Here is a 15,369-nt window from a genome sequence, read left to right as displayed (position 1 = left end):
ACACTCAAAATACAACGAAGACAAGGCCTGAAACATTCAGAAGTTAGATGATTGTTCTAGAGAATACACTGCTTCAAATGAGATAACTGTCTTGATACTCAAAAAGTAAGAAACTGAACAATCTTAATTTGGTTAATAGTAGAAGTTGTTCTTCAAGATTAAAGCAAAACACACTCAAAATACAGCGAAGACAAGATCTGAAAACATTCAGAAGTTAGATATGATTGTTCTAGAGAATACACTGCTTCAAATGAGATCACTGTCTTGATACTCAAAACTTGATCACCTGCCACTGTTTGGCCTAGGGAGACGAGACTCAATGTCTTCAGATTCGTCAACTACGTTTAGAGAGCTCTTAGATTCCAATGGCTGTTCATGGTCCTTTGAGTTGTTGGCTGATGAAGAAGACACCGAAGGAGCTGACCAGTTCCTCGAAGTGCACGAGACTGTAAGGGAAGCTGCATCGACCACTACAGGAGTAAACGAGCCGATCCCAAGTGTATAAGGCGAGAAATCAGGCAACGGTAAGTTCCCGTTTAAGTAAAGAACCACTTGTTCCATTGTTGGTCTTGATTCAGGCACGATGTTTGTACATAACAACCCGAGTTTCATAACCAACTCGACTTCCTCCTCGGGTAAGAACTCTCCAACAAGTCTTGGATCTTTAGCATCAAGCAAAGAATCTTTCTTCCAACATTCACAAACCCATTTGATCACATACCGTTTCTCAACTTCCAGCCCTGGTTCCACTGGTTTCCTACCACAAGCTACTTCAAGCATGAAAACACCAAAGGCATAGACATCTGTTACAGTGGAAGCTCCCATAGTTATTAGCTCAGGTGCCATGTACCCAACAGTTCCAACCGCGGCTGTTGTGGCTGCATTGCCTCCATGGTCATGAAACCTAGCCATACCAAAATCTCCTAACCTACCGTTTAACTCAGCGTCTAACATAACGTTAGAAGCTTTGATGTCTCGGTGTACAACAACTTGTTCAGCTCCCGTATGGAGATAAAAGAGAGCCGAGGCTATACCTTTTAGAATCACAAGTCTTTGGGACCAAGAAAGAACCGGAGTTTGGTCATCAAACAAGTGCTGGTCAAGACTACCGTTGGGCATGTACTCGGAGACGAGTAAAAGCTCGCCTTTTCTCCTGCAATACCCAAGAAGTGGGACAAGATTCCTGTGTTTCAGACTTCTCATGCTCACGACTTCAGCCACGAATTGCTTCATCCCTTGTTCACCATCATGAGACACCCTCTTCACAGCAATAGGTTTGCACTCAGGGAGATCTCCTCTATACACTACACCAAAACCTCCTCTTCCCAGAAACCCATCCTTGTGGAACCCTTTTGTTGCTATGTATAAGGATTTGTACGAGAAGCGGTGTGTACCAAACTCCTTTTCCCATGGTTCGTTTACTTCTGCATACTTCTTCTTCCTGTGGTAATAAACTCCTGAAAGAACAGCTATTACTATGATAGCAAGAGCAGCGACCGGAGCGATGATTAGAGCGTATGGTTTCTTATGCTCAACTCTAGGACGAGGAACTCGTGGAAGTTTTGAGATGTCAAGTAGCTGCAAGAACTCCCTGTTTGTGCTGAAACTCCATCCAAGAAGATAATGGTAGCTGATTGCTGTCCCTGTTGCTGCAGAGAACCCAACGAACAATCTTCTACTCGGAAACACTTCTGAGAGATTGATGGGTCGTGACAAAAGAGGCAAACTTGGCTTCTCTGCTTCAAGAGGAGCCAAAGAAACATTGAGTAAAGTTCCTTCATAATCAATCCAGACCTGTATAGGATCACCACTTGAGAGACTAATACTCACATTCTTCTTCTCTGTTTTGGAAAAGTAAGAAGCAGGTGCTGATTCTTCTGAAATGGGATTGTTCACATCGATTCCGACGTGGTTATTGTTCTTCTCACGGAAATCTGAGTTCTTGACAGTGTCGAGCTCAACAGCAAACAGTTGAGAAGAGGCAGATCCATTCGTTGAGGCGTTGAAAATCCCCAAGTATCGAGTTGGTTGCGCCCGGGAGAAATCCACATAAGGAGATATCACAAAGGTAATGCCGTGGCCGCCTTCGAATCCTGGCTTAGGCACAAGAGCACACACGAAATGCGTTGAGAACGAGAGTGGTTTAGAGGAGCTGAAACCAATTGGCTTCTTGATGAAAGCATGACCCATCTGATGCTGCGAATCTTTGGCGAGCTGCAACAATCCATTGGTAAGCCATGTAGCAGACCCATCAAGAGAAAGATTCGCTTGGCCAAAGCCGTTGAAGACAAAGCTGGTGTCCATTGATGAAGTTGACAAAGAGACAAGATGAGAAGAAGTGATCAAAAAGAACAGAAGCAATCCACTAGACATTGCTGCTGATGGAAACAGAGAGCTCTGTGCAGAGAAATATGAAGTAAATATGATTATAAGAACTACAGTGTACTAGCATCATCTGCACTCATTACTGTGACAGCTTGGTAATATTATACAAATCAACATAACTTCTTAACATGGTTTTCAAATGCTCAAATTCAGATATTAGTTTAACAGAAATAATCCAAAACTGGGTCCAAAGAAACAAAGGAAAGTGCTAGAACCGTACTAACAAACTGTAAAAATTTATTAAACTACTCATTTACATGTGTCTTGGATTCAGTACCCACAATCTTTCACCGGATTTTCCTCATATTTCAGCTACTTAAATAATTTCTTATGATGCTTAGCAAGAAAAAATATAGTTTGAAATATACCAGATGAGAGAGATCCACGAGCCAATGCTGCTGATGAATACAAGAGTTCTCGTTCTCTGTGCAGATCTTTTTCCTCTCTGATCGAACTTTGCTGGCTGCAGAAAAGAGGATATAAACTTATGTTAATGGTAATTTTTAATTGGATATGAAGTCTGCATCACATGCATTTGCTTTATTTTTATTGGCTTTATAAACTGGACTGCAACAGGTTGTAAATCTATATAAATTCACGTTGGCAAATATTCTAATTCAGGCATTATTTTAATACATTAGATCCCAACATCAGTCAGAAACAAAGGCAACTGCTAAACGCGGTACCCACAAAAAATTTCATTGAATTAATCATAATGAATTTTAAATGCTAAGTAAAGAAAAAGTGCTCAAAAGTAAAAGGAATCAAAGCCAAGCACCCACCTTTTTATAGAACAGTTAAGTAGGTGCATAGATACAAGCTTAGGCAAGTCAAAACAGAGAAAATAAAGTCTTAACGTTTAAGTCCTCTCCTATTAAAATTCAACTCTGTACAACTCCCAAATTTTGTTTTCTTTTGGCTCTTGACGCGGCTTACTTCAAATTCAACAACCTAACATCCTAAAAACTACACTTTCTTTAAACGATTCCTACTTTTGAAAACTGTAGTCTTTGAAGGTTCAATTCAATATTTATATATTTGAAATAAGTTTTTCTACAGTTTTATAAATCATCTCTCTAATACCACAGACAACAGCTGAATCTGTTACAGATATAATAACATATATGCAGGCTTCAACAGTTTCAAACTTTCAAGAAGAAGCCTCTTAACTTTACCTGTCGAGAACTTGATGATGCTCTCTTGTGATCCCACTCAGCTCCACAAACTGAACTCAGTTCATCTATTGAAGAAAACAAGTGGAAAATAAGAGAACAGATGAGAAATTAATGTGATTAGTTAGAAAATCCATCAAAAAACGAGCATGTAACAACCACAAAGTTTCATAACAATAATATTAGCAACATAACTTGAATTCAAGAACTTTTACATGAAACAAAGATCAGGACAAGATGGGATATATACTCACTTGAAAGGAGAGTCACCTGAAGAAGTTGGAGAAACTCACATGAAACTATCACACTGAAAACGACCCTCCCCAGACAAGTCATTGCATCGTTAACGCTACGAACCGGAACAACTGTTTCTGCGAATCTGGGGCTTGTCGTACAAAAGGTTTTTATCGAATAGAGAAGTCACAGAATGAGATCAAATAAACAGACAGAATGAAGAACAACTTGTAAACATCTGTACAAGAACCTTGTTCACTGGAAAATCAAACTAACTAGAAAGAGAAATGAAGATAGAATGGTTAAAAACAAAAACTTTTGTCAAATTCAACTAAAGCATTTTTACAAAAGACTCCAAACACAACATTCACGTGCTGGATATCTTTGTGAAATATCAAGATATACTTCACAAGTGGATCACAATGGTAACTAGAGTCACTTCATACAAGCCTAGAATGGCTTTACCATTCCCAACAAAAGAATCTAAGATTAGAGGAGCATAGTTCTCAAAGTTTTACCGTCCGTGCCCATGGACAATCGAGTGAGTAACAAATGTAGAGTCGTTGGCTGAGGAAGAAGAGTAAAATGATGCTGACACGGTCTTTGTAGTGGGGGAGGCAAGGAGGGAGTTTGATCCGATCATCAGCGGGGTAAAAGTCCCTATACCAGGAGAATTTGGAGAGATATCAGGCAGCTTTAGGCTTTCGTTTAAGTATTCCACGACTTCTTCCATGGAAGGTCTCAGTTCTGTCACAGCATTTGTGCAAAGCAACCCAAGTTTCAATACCATTTCGACTTCCTCAGCTGAGATTTCACCTCTCATTCTCGGATCCCTAGCTCCGAGCAAAGAAGCCATTTTCCAACATTGGCAAACCCACTGAATTAAATACCGTCTTTCAGCTGGCAACTCAGGTTCAACGGGTCTCCTCCCACATGTTACTTCAAGTAAAAAGGCACCAAAGCCATAAACATCGGTTGCAGTGCAAGCTCCCATTGTAGCAAGCTCCGGTGCCATGTAGCCAATGGTTCCTACAGCAGCAGTTGTAGCAGGGTTTGCCCCATGATCATGGAACCTTGCCATACCAAAGTCCCCTAACCTTCCATTAAATTCAGCGTCTAACATAACATTAGAAGCCTTGATATCCCGGTGGAGAACAACTTGGGGAGCTCCTGTATGCATATAACTGAGAGCTGAAGCTATATCCTTGATGATTATAAGTCTTCGACGCCATGAAAAGGGCGGTTTCTCTTCATGGAATAAGTATTGGTCAAGACTACCATTGGGCATGTATTCAGATACCAGAAGTAACTCACCTTTTCTTCTACAGTACCCAAGAAGTGGAACCATGTTCTTGTGCTTCAGATTACCCATGCTCACGATTTCGGCCACAAACTGCTTCATCCCTTCCTCTGCGTCGTGGGACACTCTTTTCACTGCTACTTGTTCATTGGAAGGCAGAGTTCCTTTGTACACTTCTCCAAAACCTCCTTTCCCAAGAAGTCCATCCTTGTGAAACCCATTAGTTGCATTGTAAAGAGCTTTATAGGAAAAACGGTGTGGACCATATTCTTTTTCCCATTCCTCTCTTACTTCTGCATATTTCCATCTCCTGTACAAATAAGCTGCTCCAAGAGCCAAAAACACAATGACTCCCAGTAATATGAGCAGAACAATAAGCAACGGCGGTGGTCTCTTACTATTAGCTCTGTGAGAAGGAACTCGGGGAAGTTTAGTGACATCCAGGGCCTGCATTGACGCCTTCTTCCTACTAAAACTCCACCCTAGTATGTATTGGTAGCTGATCAATGTCCCTGTTGCTCCAGAGAATCCAAGAAATATCTTTCTATCTGGAAAAGACTCTGAAAGGTTAATAGATCTTGACAAAAGAGGCTGGCTTGGTTTCTGAGTTTTATGAGGTGCCAGCGATACATTAAGTAAATTTCCTCCGTACTCCACCCAGACTTGAATAGGATCTCCACTCAAAAGCGTTATGTTTTCGTTCTTACCTTCTATATCAGAAAAGTAAGCAGCCGGAGCAGATACGATAGACGTAAGGCCATTGACATCGATTCCAACATGATTGGCATCGATGTCATCAAACTCAGCGCTGTGTGCAGTATCTAGTTCCACAGCAACGAGATGAGAAGAGGATGATCCTTGAGTCGAGATGTTGAAAAGTCCCAAGAACTGCGTCGCCTCTGCGTGCGTGAGATCCATGGAGGCAGATAGAACAAAGGCAATACCATGACCACCGTCAAACCTTGGCTTACGCACCAGCGCACACACGAACTGTGTTGAGAAAGAGAGTGATTCAGGTGAAGTGAACTCAAGAGGCTTCTTGAAGAAAGCATGACCCATTTTCTGTCCTGAACCATCGGTCAACTGCAACTGTCCTTTGGGAAGGATTCTTGCAACCCCGTCAGTAGAAAGGTCTTCTTGACGAAAGCCATTGTAGATAAACTCTGTCTCCTGTTGACTTGAGATGCAAATCAGATGAACACAGAAGATAATCCAGATCAGATGCAATCCTTGAGCCATTTGTGACCAAAACAGAGAATCTAACTATCCTGGTCGGATCTTGTGTGTTCTGCAACAATGGTGGATAATAATTTCAGCAGCTGAAACACGGTCAAAGTCAGAACTTCCAAGTATATAAAATGAAGTCCTATCTTATTCAATATATTGAAATTTTCCAGAACAATGCAAACAATTTATGTCTGAGCATTTCAGAGTTGACTTAGAAAATGTAAATGATATTATAACCACGCATTTGCATATTCTAATTCATCACAAGTAAGATATTGAACTGTATAGATGGCTTTGATAAAAAAAAAAAAACTTAGACTTCTCTATCATTAAGAATATTCTCCACTACCCCACAATCATCAAGACCAAGCTCCAGTATATGATTATTTTATGGTCTAAATAAATACTTTCCAACAGAAACAATTCAAAGTCCAGGAAAGCAGTTAATTAGTTATTAATCCTCTAGTGACAAAGGATCAAGGAAATGTACCAAAAATTATATAAAATTAATACATACCAAAGCTGAATTTAAAGGCAAGTTCAACATTCTAACGCCAAACATGAACCAGCACTGAGATCGAGCGGAGGAGAAACAAGCACAGTGTAGCTCGAACACATCGCCTGACTGCGACATCATCTCGGCCGGGAGAATTCAAGACGGAGGTGGAAATGCTCGAGAAGCCGATAGGGTTGCTCCGATTCGCAAATTTGAAATCGAAATCAGAGGCACAAGCTGGGTTTTGAGCCGCGTTAATCTCTATGACTATTCTCTACTACATACGACTCGCTCTCGGAGTAAAAGGACGCCGTTTGATCGATCTGTGGGCCTGTGGCTGTAACTTGTGGGCCTGTGGGCCTCTTTTTGCATCGGTTACTTTCATTGATTTATATTTTTTACTCATCAATGAAAACAAAAGGAATTTCCTTTTCCCTTCTTCTTCTTTTCGATGAACAAAACCTTTTTTTTTTTTTTTTTTGCTAAGATTCGTTGAACAAAACTGATCTTGTAAAAGGAAACAAAACCTAATATAACGTATAAGGAGTTGTCTCTCTATATATAAAGAGAAGCGAAGATAAGAGAACTCAATTGATTTCCCACAAAGTCTCTCTGTCTTCTTACGAGTGACGACCAACAGAACCTGCTTCTCGTTAAAGATTCGTTTGAAGATATGGCAACAACTCTTGGAGATTCTTTCCTCTCAGAGCTTGATGAGTTATCTGACAATGAAGCACCAGATTTTGACGAGAATGTTGGAAAAGAGGAAACCCTAAACTCTGATCATGACCTCGATAGCGTTTCTAACCTACATAAAACTCAGAGATATGCTGATATAATGCAGAAAGTTGAAGAAGCTCTCGAGAATGAAACTGTGCCATACAAACTAATCATGGATTGCAACCAGCTCTTAGTTGATATCGAGGATGAAATCACCATCGTCCACAACTTTATACGTTACAAGTATAGACTCAAGTTCCAAGAGCTTGAGTCGCTTGTACCTCAAGCAATTGATTATGCACGTGTTGTGAAACAAATCGGGAATGAGACGGATTTAACCCTAGTTGATCTGAAGGATCTTCTCAAACAACATACTATTATGACTGTTAAACTTGCTGCTTCAACCACAAAAGGAAAACCTCTGCCAGAGGATGTCCTTCAAAAGACTATGGACGCATGTGATCGAGCTATTGATCTTGATTCCGCCAAGAAGAAGATCCTTGAGTTTACTGAAACCAAGATGGTATGTATCGCACCAAATCTTTCCGCCATTGTCGGGTGTGCTGTTGCAGCCAAGCTCATGGGGACTGCTGGAGGTTTATCGGAGCTTGCTAACATGCCTGCCTGTCACGTTCGACTTCTTGGCAAGAAGAGGAAGAGCCTTGATGGGTTCTCTAGTGCAGCGACACAGTCCTCCCGTGTGGGTTATCTGGAGCAGACTGAGATTTTCCAAAGCACGCCTCCCGAGCTTAGGTTACGCGTTAGCAAGCTCTTAGCTTGCAAATCGACTTTGGCAGCGAGAATCGACGCTGTTAAAGGAGACCCGTCAGGGAAAAATGGAAAAGCTTTCAGGGAAGAGATCAGAAACAAGATTGACAAGTTGCAAGAACCTTGTCTTGCAAGGCAACCTAAGCAACTTCCTGTTCCAAATACTAATCCTAAGAAAAGAAGAGGTGGTCGCCGCCTAAGAAAAACGAAAGAAAGGTATGCAGTGACAGAGATGAGAAAGCAGGCCAACAGGGTGGCATTTGGTGAAACACCCGAAGAGAGCTCACTAGGTGATGGATAAGGTCAAGGATATGGAATGCTTGGCCAGGCTCAGAGCAAGAGGCTGCGAATGTCCAGTGTCCCGAGCAATCTCAAGGCTAAGGTCGCCAAAAAGGTCAGAGAAAGACAGTATTCAGGTGGTACTACTACCTACTCTGGTTTCATGACATCGAGTCTGGCTTTCACTCCTGTGAAGGGAACAGAGCTGCGGAATCCTCATCAAGCTCTAGGATTTGGTAGTGGGACTCAAAGAACTTACTTCTCAAAGTTTACAACTTTCTCCAAGCTCAACAAGATATAAAGTGTTGTTTTTAACTGCTTTATATTCTCTTGTGTTTTAAGGTTAAGTTGCCCATTTAAATACACCGTTAATTGATTCCAAACAAACAAGACCATTTCAAACTTCTTCCCGGAGATCACAAGTTTCACTATAACCTCGGATCTTGAACATTTGAGTTTAAAGTGTCAACTTTTTTTCCAAAGCTAAATAGAAGATCCAAACTAAAAAACACCAACGTTTGGATCAGTTCCTAAAACCCACAAAAACCCGCAAAAACAAAACCATAACTAGACTTTTTTTTATTCTAGCGCTGTTACCGTCACTTACCCTATCAAGCTTTACCTAAACTTTCACAAAACACATAAGCAATCACCTCCTAGGATTCACATTTCTCTCACGGATTATGTTGCGCTCGTCCCATATCGGGCACGAACACGTTGCTTTCTTGTTCTTCCATTCAGCTCCACACGTGTAACAAAACTCGTATCCGCATCTGCGAGCCAAAAAAACCAAAAAGGTCTCTCCTTTCTTTATCCATGGATTGGAATTTCAAAATAGTTTTATGTACAATTCTCTTTTTTAAAAGCAACGTACCTGCATGTTATATGGTAGCATCCCCAAACAAGCTCAACCATATTGTTACACTTTACGCATGCCCTCCACCGCTTGCTTTGTGCCAGAGACTTGAGCATTCCATCCCCGGCGTTCTGATAGGTCTTTGATCTACTGAACTCATCGCAGGTGATGTTGTAGTGCCACGGTACCTTGCACTGCATACAGAAAAACTGCCTACATTTCATGCATTTCCTCGCACCAGATTGCTCAGCTCTAACAAAATACTGTTTGGTATATTCCAAAACTTCGGCTTTGGCCATCAGTTCCGAACACTTTGGATATGGACAGTAGACTTTATCCGAAACGCTAATCGATCCTTCTTTCTTGCGTTGGATCATAACTTCAAGCAGTTTAGGATCCAGAAACTTTGCACAGCACTCCATTTTCACTTCTGATTTGCACCCGTCGCTGGGACAACTAGCTGTTTGACCTCCGAGTAGTTTCACTTCAACATGCTGCTTCATGCAGGAGAAGCAGAAACGGTGGAAACAACCGTCTACCGAGAACATTTTGTCGACTGTGATGCCTTCGTAGCATATCACACAAGTCTCCTTGAAAGATTTGCCGTCGCTGGTTTCCTCAGGCCATTTGATTTGGGACACGATCGCGTCTCTTGCGAGCTTGAACACAAACTTAACATCTTTTCTTGTCAAAAGAAATGGTTGGCAGTATGAGAACTTTTTCTGGAGAAGAGACACTTGGTTTACAAGCGTTGCAACAACGCTCTGCCTAGGTTCTACTCTACCTGTCACCTAGATTACAGAGCAAAACATGACCAGCAATATCAAAGGTTAAAAAATTTCAAAACAGTAAAGGAACCAAGAATAAACTGCAGCTTGTAAGTAATCCAGTAGATACCATAATCCAGATTCAAGTTAGATGATTTGCAAATAACTACAAACACACAGAACAGAAACGAACAATACTGTAAAACGCCAAATTAGCAACTAAAAGGAGTACAAACTTTTCAAGATCAAGAAATGATATTCTCACAAGTCACAATCATTCACAAAATCAAAATCTTTGTCAATGAAAAACGTGGCCCTTCCCAAATCAAAGGTCAAAGCCTCATCCAACCCATTATTGATGATTAGATAACCATAATCCAGATTCAAGTTAGATGATTTGCAAATGATTATGTATCGTATATACACCAAATGTTTAGGTATAAGAATTAAGAGCCATAGTCATTAACATTGTAGTAACGAAAATAAGTCCCAAGTGTTAAATACAACAAACAAACAAAAACAATACCGTAAAGCGCAAACTTGGAGTAAACAAAAAATTAAGATCAAGACTTTGGTATCCTCACAAAGTCACAAACATTCACAAATTCGAAACCTTAGTCAATGAAATCCAAATTTTGAGGTTTCAGGTTAGAGATAACTCACGTAATTGTAGACTTTGAAATCGTCAATGAAGAACGTGACCCTTCCCAAATCAAAGGTCAAAGCTTCATCTAACCCATGAACAATCGCTTCCAGTTCCGCAATTTCTGAGCTTTTAGACTCTTCTGCTCCCAAAACCTTCTTCACCTCCCAAATCAGATTATTCGCCGAGTCACAAATCGCAACACCAACACCACCGACCATGGCCCTCGTGTCTCCAATCATCTCTTCACTCGCTAAACCCTTGCAATAAACCCGGAAGCTCTCAGCCCCAATCGCCGAGAACGAGAAAGGAGCGACTTTGACGACGGAGGAAGAAGAAGCTCCGAGTGAGTAAGGTTTTTGGAAATAGTCACCGTCTCTGCTCCAATCTGAGTCCGGGATGCTCATAATCTCTTTAGCGAACTTCTGATCGTGAATCCGACGGTCTAGATCGACTTTAAGCCTATTCATCTCCTGCTCGCCAAACTCGCGGTCTCGCCTCTCCTGGTCGACTCGAGCAATGTCCTGTAGGATGAGATCAGTGAAGTCGAATTCGTCGGCGTTAGCGTCTCCGCCGGTGAAAGTGGTGACATCCGCGGCGGCGGGAGGAGATTCCGGTGAGGAAGTGTGCGGTGCTCGAGAAGCGGCTAGGGCTTCCTGCATTTGGAGATTGAAAGCCAGATCGTGGTCGCTGGCTAGGGCTTTAGCAGCCATGATCTCTTCACGCTGTTCTTCGAGTATCACAGCGACTTCGTCGTCTTCAATCGTCGCCATTAGGGTTTTCTGATTCTTTCTCGGAGAGCAAGTGGCGGTTACCGTGGTTGAGAAGGAATTCGAAGCGTTCCGAGAAAGACTTGAGCTTTGATATTGGTCTTTTGTTTTTTTTTTGTTTTCCTAATTATTAATGACAATAACGACAAACAAATCAGATTTCGTGGAATATTTGTTCTCGTGGAAAAATGTACCAAATTTTCCAGTCTCATATTCTTTTTTCTTTTGTCGTCCTTCCACTCTCCTATTATTTCTCTAAAAGAACATTGACAAACTTGAGAAACTATATAGTTCCAAAATGCCCAAAAAGAGTAAAAAACATAATAAAAAAACGGTGAAAAATAGTCAATTCACTAAAAACAATTACTCATGAGAAAACCAAAAAGAAAGGAGATAAAGAAATTTTTAAAATTCTTAAATTTCTTACGGTAAAAACAAACTCAGATAATATTAGTACTAGGATACTGGCCCGCACGCATATGCGGACTTGAATGTTTTTATAAATTTTAATTGTATTGGGTATATTGTTAAGTTTATTGGGTCGAATTTTATAAAATTGATAATTGACAGTGTGTGTGGGTACAGTGTTACCACATTTGGGCCGAATGGTATGTTATTAGTTCAAGAATTGAATTGTGTCTTACAATTGGCTATACTTTTTTTGACGTAAATATAAACAATAAGTGATATATAACTGATTAAGTAATTATAATTAGGTATATATAATGAAGAAAGTGTAGATGAAGAATACATGAAATTATGAATAAATACATTAATTTTAAGTTTGTAGATCGTAAGTTATTCATCGAAATGTGACATATGAACATATTTTATAAATTATATGCGAAGATGTATTCATTTATTTCGAAATGTAAATTCATTTGTAAATGGTGATAAATCAGAAAAACTTTGGTATTCATTTATTTCGAAATGTAAATTCATTTAGTAAATTCATTTCGAAATGTATATCGTTTTCCATAAGTTTTTGCTTTTTATTTTTATTTTTTATTATTCACTGGAATTTTTGGGAAAGACTCTAAATATGTGGCAAATTGTTATTTACCTCGAATGAGAATGAATATGTGTAAGAAATACAAACATTTTAATTTGGAATTCTTAATTTGAACTATAACGATTTTCTAATTTTGTAGGATTGTTAGTTTTATTATTTCTCATCGCAGCGATTATGTAAAGTTCTTTTCAAAACTCGCAGATAGTGTTAATTGCTAGAAGCGTGCGGGCCAGTTTTATAAATTAGTAATGTTATTGGATATAGTGTTAATTGTATTTGGTCGAATTGTACAATATTGATAGTTTATAGTGTGTGTTATGATGTACCTATATTTTATGCTCAGTGTTATATATATCCTATTTCTGTTTTATGATTAGTGAAAAAATTATGAAGATCACATATAGAACCTAAAGAACCCATAATTGTGACGATGTATCTTGTTTGAGAAATTGTGATAATTCGGTATAAAGAACATGTCATAGTTCTTGTAATCATTAAGTCAATTAACTGAGAATCGATAAATGACATTAAAAAGAAATTTATTATTGGTTTATAAAGGAAAAATCAAAGACGCAAATACATTAAAAACACAGAAATTATTATGTATAGTAACATGAATTATTCGTAGGAGCATCGTAATCCATTAATTGCTGTTCTGATAACTGCAAAAAAAAAATGTAGAATAAAATTTAATACCAAATATGTAGTTCTCTATAACCAATATAAATAATACAAACAACAAACCTTGAACAGATGGAATTTTCTTGACGGAGGTGGATATTATAAATTGGATAAAAAAATGTTTGAATCTCTGCTTTCGTTTCTGCATAACCTTTTGACAACAAAATCTTCAATATCAAACCATGAACCTTCTGTTAGCAGAGGTTCAAATAAATCATGAAATTGTCGTCTAACCCGAGCGCGTATTGTATGGTCCTTTAGAAATGAAAGAATTTGAATATTTTGGTAGAGAAAAGAATATATGTGAATTAATATAGTTTATTAGTGATACCATAAAAGATAAATTTTACATTCGCATCAGCAAGAAACAATTTTAATGATACGCCCTGATGTGGTATATATTCAAACCACTTTCTCACGAGTTTCACCCGGATGCACCATTCAGTTGACCTGTTGTTCAAGTCTTCAATGTAATCAAGTGGTTCCATTTTCCGAAAAGATGTGAAGACTAAATAAGTTGTTAGTGTTTGTATATATATTGGAAACTTATCAAGAGGTATATAATTTAGGGTTCCAAATATTTCCAACCATGAATTCTAAATAAAACGTATATTGGGTCATTATATCATCAAATATCGGGTTTGGTAAATTAAGTGAGGACATAATATATACAATATATCAACTTTTATAATTGCATTTCTGTTTATGGTAACAATAGGTTTGTTAAATGGAAGACATTGTAATCTTCCATTTAACACTCATTATAATTTATACTATTATTATCTTTGTAAACCAAAATTTAAGAACCTAAATTAAAAGTACATGTTTACACAAACTTTAGAAATTGATATAACACCATTAATAGCAAATAATTAGCGTATGTTAAAAAATATTATGAGAAGTTCAAAAAGCATAATTATAAGCAAGGTTCATAAAAATAAGATAAAAACCATAAACCGACCAAATCTCTTAAGATTCAGCAAAAAAATAAAAAGGTTCAACATTATCCCCAAATATATGGGAATTAAAACAGATATAGTAGAGTTTAAGATGAAATAAAATCGGAGTTGATGTAGGATTTCCGAAATGAAGAGAGAAATCAGAGTTGTTGTTTTTATCACTTTGTCTCATACATACGCATTTTCAAGTAGTTATGAAAAATGGTGATATGGTGCCAGACGTCATGATATAATTTGATCAACATCTTCGTTTGTGGGACTCAAAATAGCACGATGTTGATAAAAGTCTTCAGTATGTTGACTACTTATTAAGTTTCCATACACTTCTTTAACTATAGTTTTCATTGGATCGCCACAATCTTTGATCAATAAATCTTCTGGAATGTCAATATCCACAACGCCATCATTTGGAGTATTGACTTTATCATCACCAACAGCTAATATCCATTCAGAGAATGCCTTAAGTTCAGCGGCAGCGACATCACTTAGTCCACCAAGCAACCTCATATTCTTTGTAAGTTGTAAAACTTTACAATCATCCCATAGTGATGAAGAATTGATTGTTGCCATAACTGTTTCTGATCGGCCAGCATGAGGAATTACCGAAAGTATCTGACGGAAGTCACCTCTAAAAACAACCACCTTCCCACCAAATAGTTTTCTCACAGGTAATCTGATGATATCATTTAAACTTCTATCTAAGTTTTCGAAACAATACTTGCTCATCATCGGAGCCTCATCTCATACAATAAGGTCAGCCCTTTTCATCAAATTGGCAAGATCTGATCCAGGAGGCATATTGCATTGTGTAAAATCATCTGGATTTATTGGGATTCCGAACCTCGAATGTGCTGTTCTACCACCTTCTAACAACAGAGCAGCAATCCCACTCGATGCAGTGTTGATAACTATCTTACCTCTAGATCGAATAGCGGTTGAAAGGCAACTCCAAAGAAATGTTTTACCAGTACCTCCAAAACCATATACAAAGAAACACCACCTTTGTTGTTCAAAACAGCATCCAAAATCTCTTCATAAACACCTTTCTGCTCATCTGTTATCATAGCCGGAAGTCTCTCATTCTCTTTTCTTTGATCCTC

At 38.8% G+C, this 15,369-nt stretch overlaps 3 protein-coding genes and 1 pseudogene across 4 annotated transcripts; 1 reads left to right on the top strand and 3 right to left on the bottom strand.

The window, feature by feature from the left end:
* Positions 1 to 163: 163 nt before the first annotated feature.
* Positions 164 to 3,897, bottom strand: LOC112084340 (probable L-type lectin-domain containing receptor kinase I.5). Of its 2 annotated transcripts, XM_024153455.1 has the most exons (4): positions 3,812 to 3,897; positions 3,561 to 3,625; positions 2,754 to 2,848; positions 164 to 2,293 (listed from the first exon to the last, which is right to left on the bottom strand). In XM_024153455.1, the coding sequence occupies exons 1-4, from the start codon at positions 3,891 to 3,893 to the stop codon at positions 283 to 285; spliced, it is 2,253 nt and encodes a 750-aa protein (XP_024009223.1). In that variant the 5' UTR covers positions 3,894 to 3,897; the 3' UTR covers positions 164 to 282. The 2 variants fall into 2 exon arrangements, with proteins under 2 accessions (XP_024009223.1, XP_024009224.1); XM_024153456.1 differs by lacking the exons at positions 3,561 to 3,625; positions 3,812 to 3,897 and having other exon boundaries at positions 164 to 2,397; positions 2,754 to 2,850.
* Positions 3,898 to 4,132: 235 nt separating this feature from the next.
* On the bottom strand, positions 4,133 to 7,062 carry LOC112084675 (probable L-type lectin-domain containing receptor kinase I.6). Its single transcript, XM_024153973.1, has 2 exons — positions 6,836 to 7,062; positions 4,133 to 6,379 (listed from the first exon to the last, which is right to left on the bottom strand). The coding sequence occupies exon 2, from the start codon at positions 6,328 to 6,330 to the stop codon at positions 4,306 to 4,308; it is 2,025 nt and encodes a 674-aa protein (XP_024009741.1). The 5' UTR covers positions 6,331 to 6,379; positions 6,836 to 7,062; the 3' UTR covers positions 4,133 to 4,305.
* A 425-nt stretch (positions 7,063 to 7,487) lies between these two features.
* LOC18014117 lies at positions 7,488 to 8,882 on the top strand (annotated as a pseudogene).
* Positions 8,883 to 8,978: 96 nt separating this feature from the next.
* On the bottom strand, positions 8,979 to 11,704 carry LOC18013521. The gene is made up of 3 exons (XM_006418974.2): positions 10,868 to 11,704; positions 9,456 to 10,228; positions 8,979 to 9,354 (listed from the first exon to the last, which is right to left on the bottom strand). Exons 1-3 carry the CDS (start codon positions 11,618 to 11,620, stop codon positions 9,231 to 9,233), a joined length of 1,650 nt encoding a protein of 549 aa, XP_006419037.1. The 5' UTR covers positions 11,621 to 11,704; the 3' UTR covers positions 8,979 to 9,230.
* Positions 11,705 to 15,369: the final 3,665 nt, after the last annotated feature.

The sequence above is a fragment of the Eutrema salsugineum genome, unplaced genomic scaffold (assembly GCF_000478725.1).
Source record: "Eutrema salsugineum unplaced genomic scaffold, Eutsalg1_0 scaffold_4, whole genome shotgun sequence".
Lineage (NCBI taxonomy): Eukaryota > Viridiplantae > Streptophyta > Magnoliopsida > Brassicales > Brassicaceae > Eutrema > Eutrema salsugineum.
Note: the sequence above shows the minus strand (reverse complement) of the source record. Positions and strands in the feature narration are given on the sequence as shown.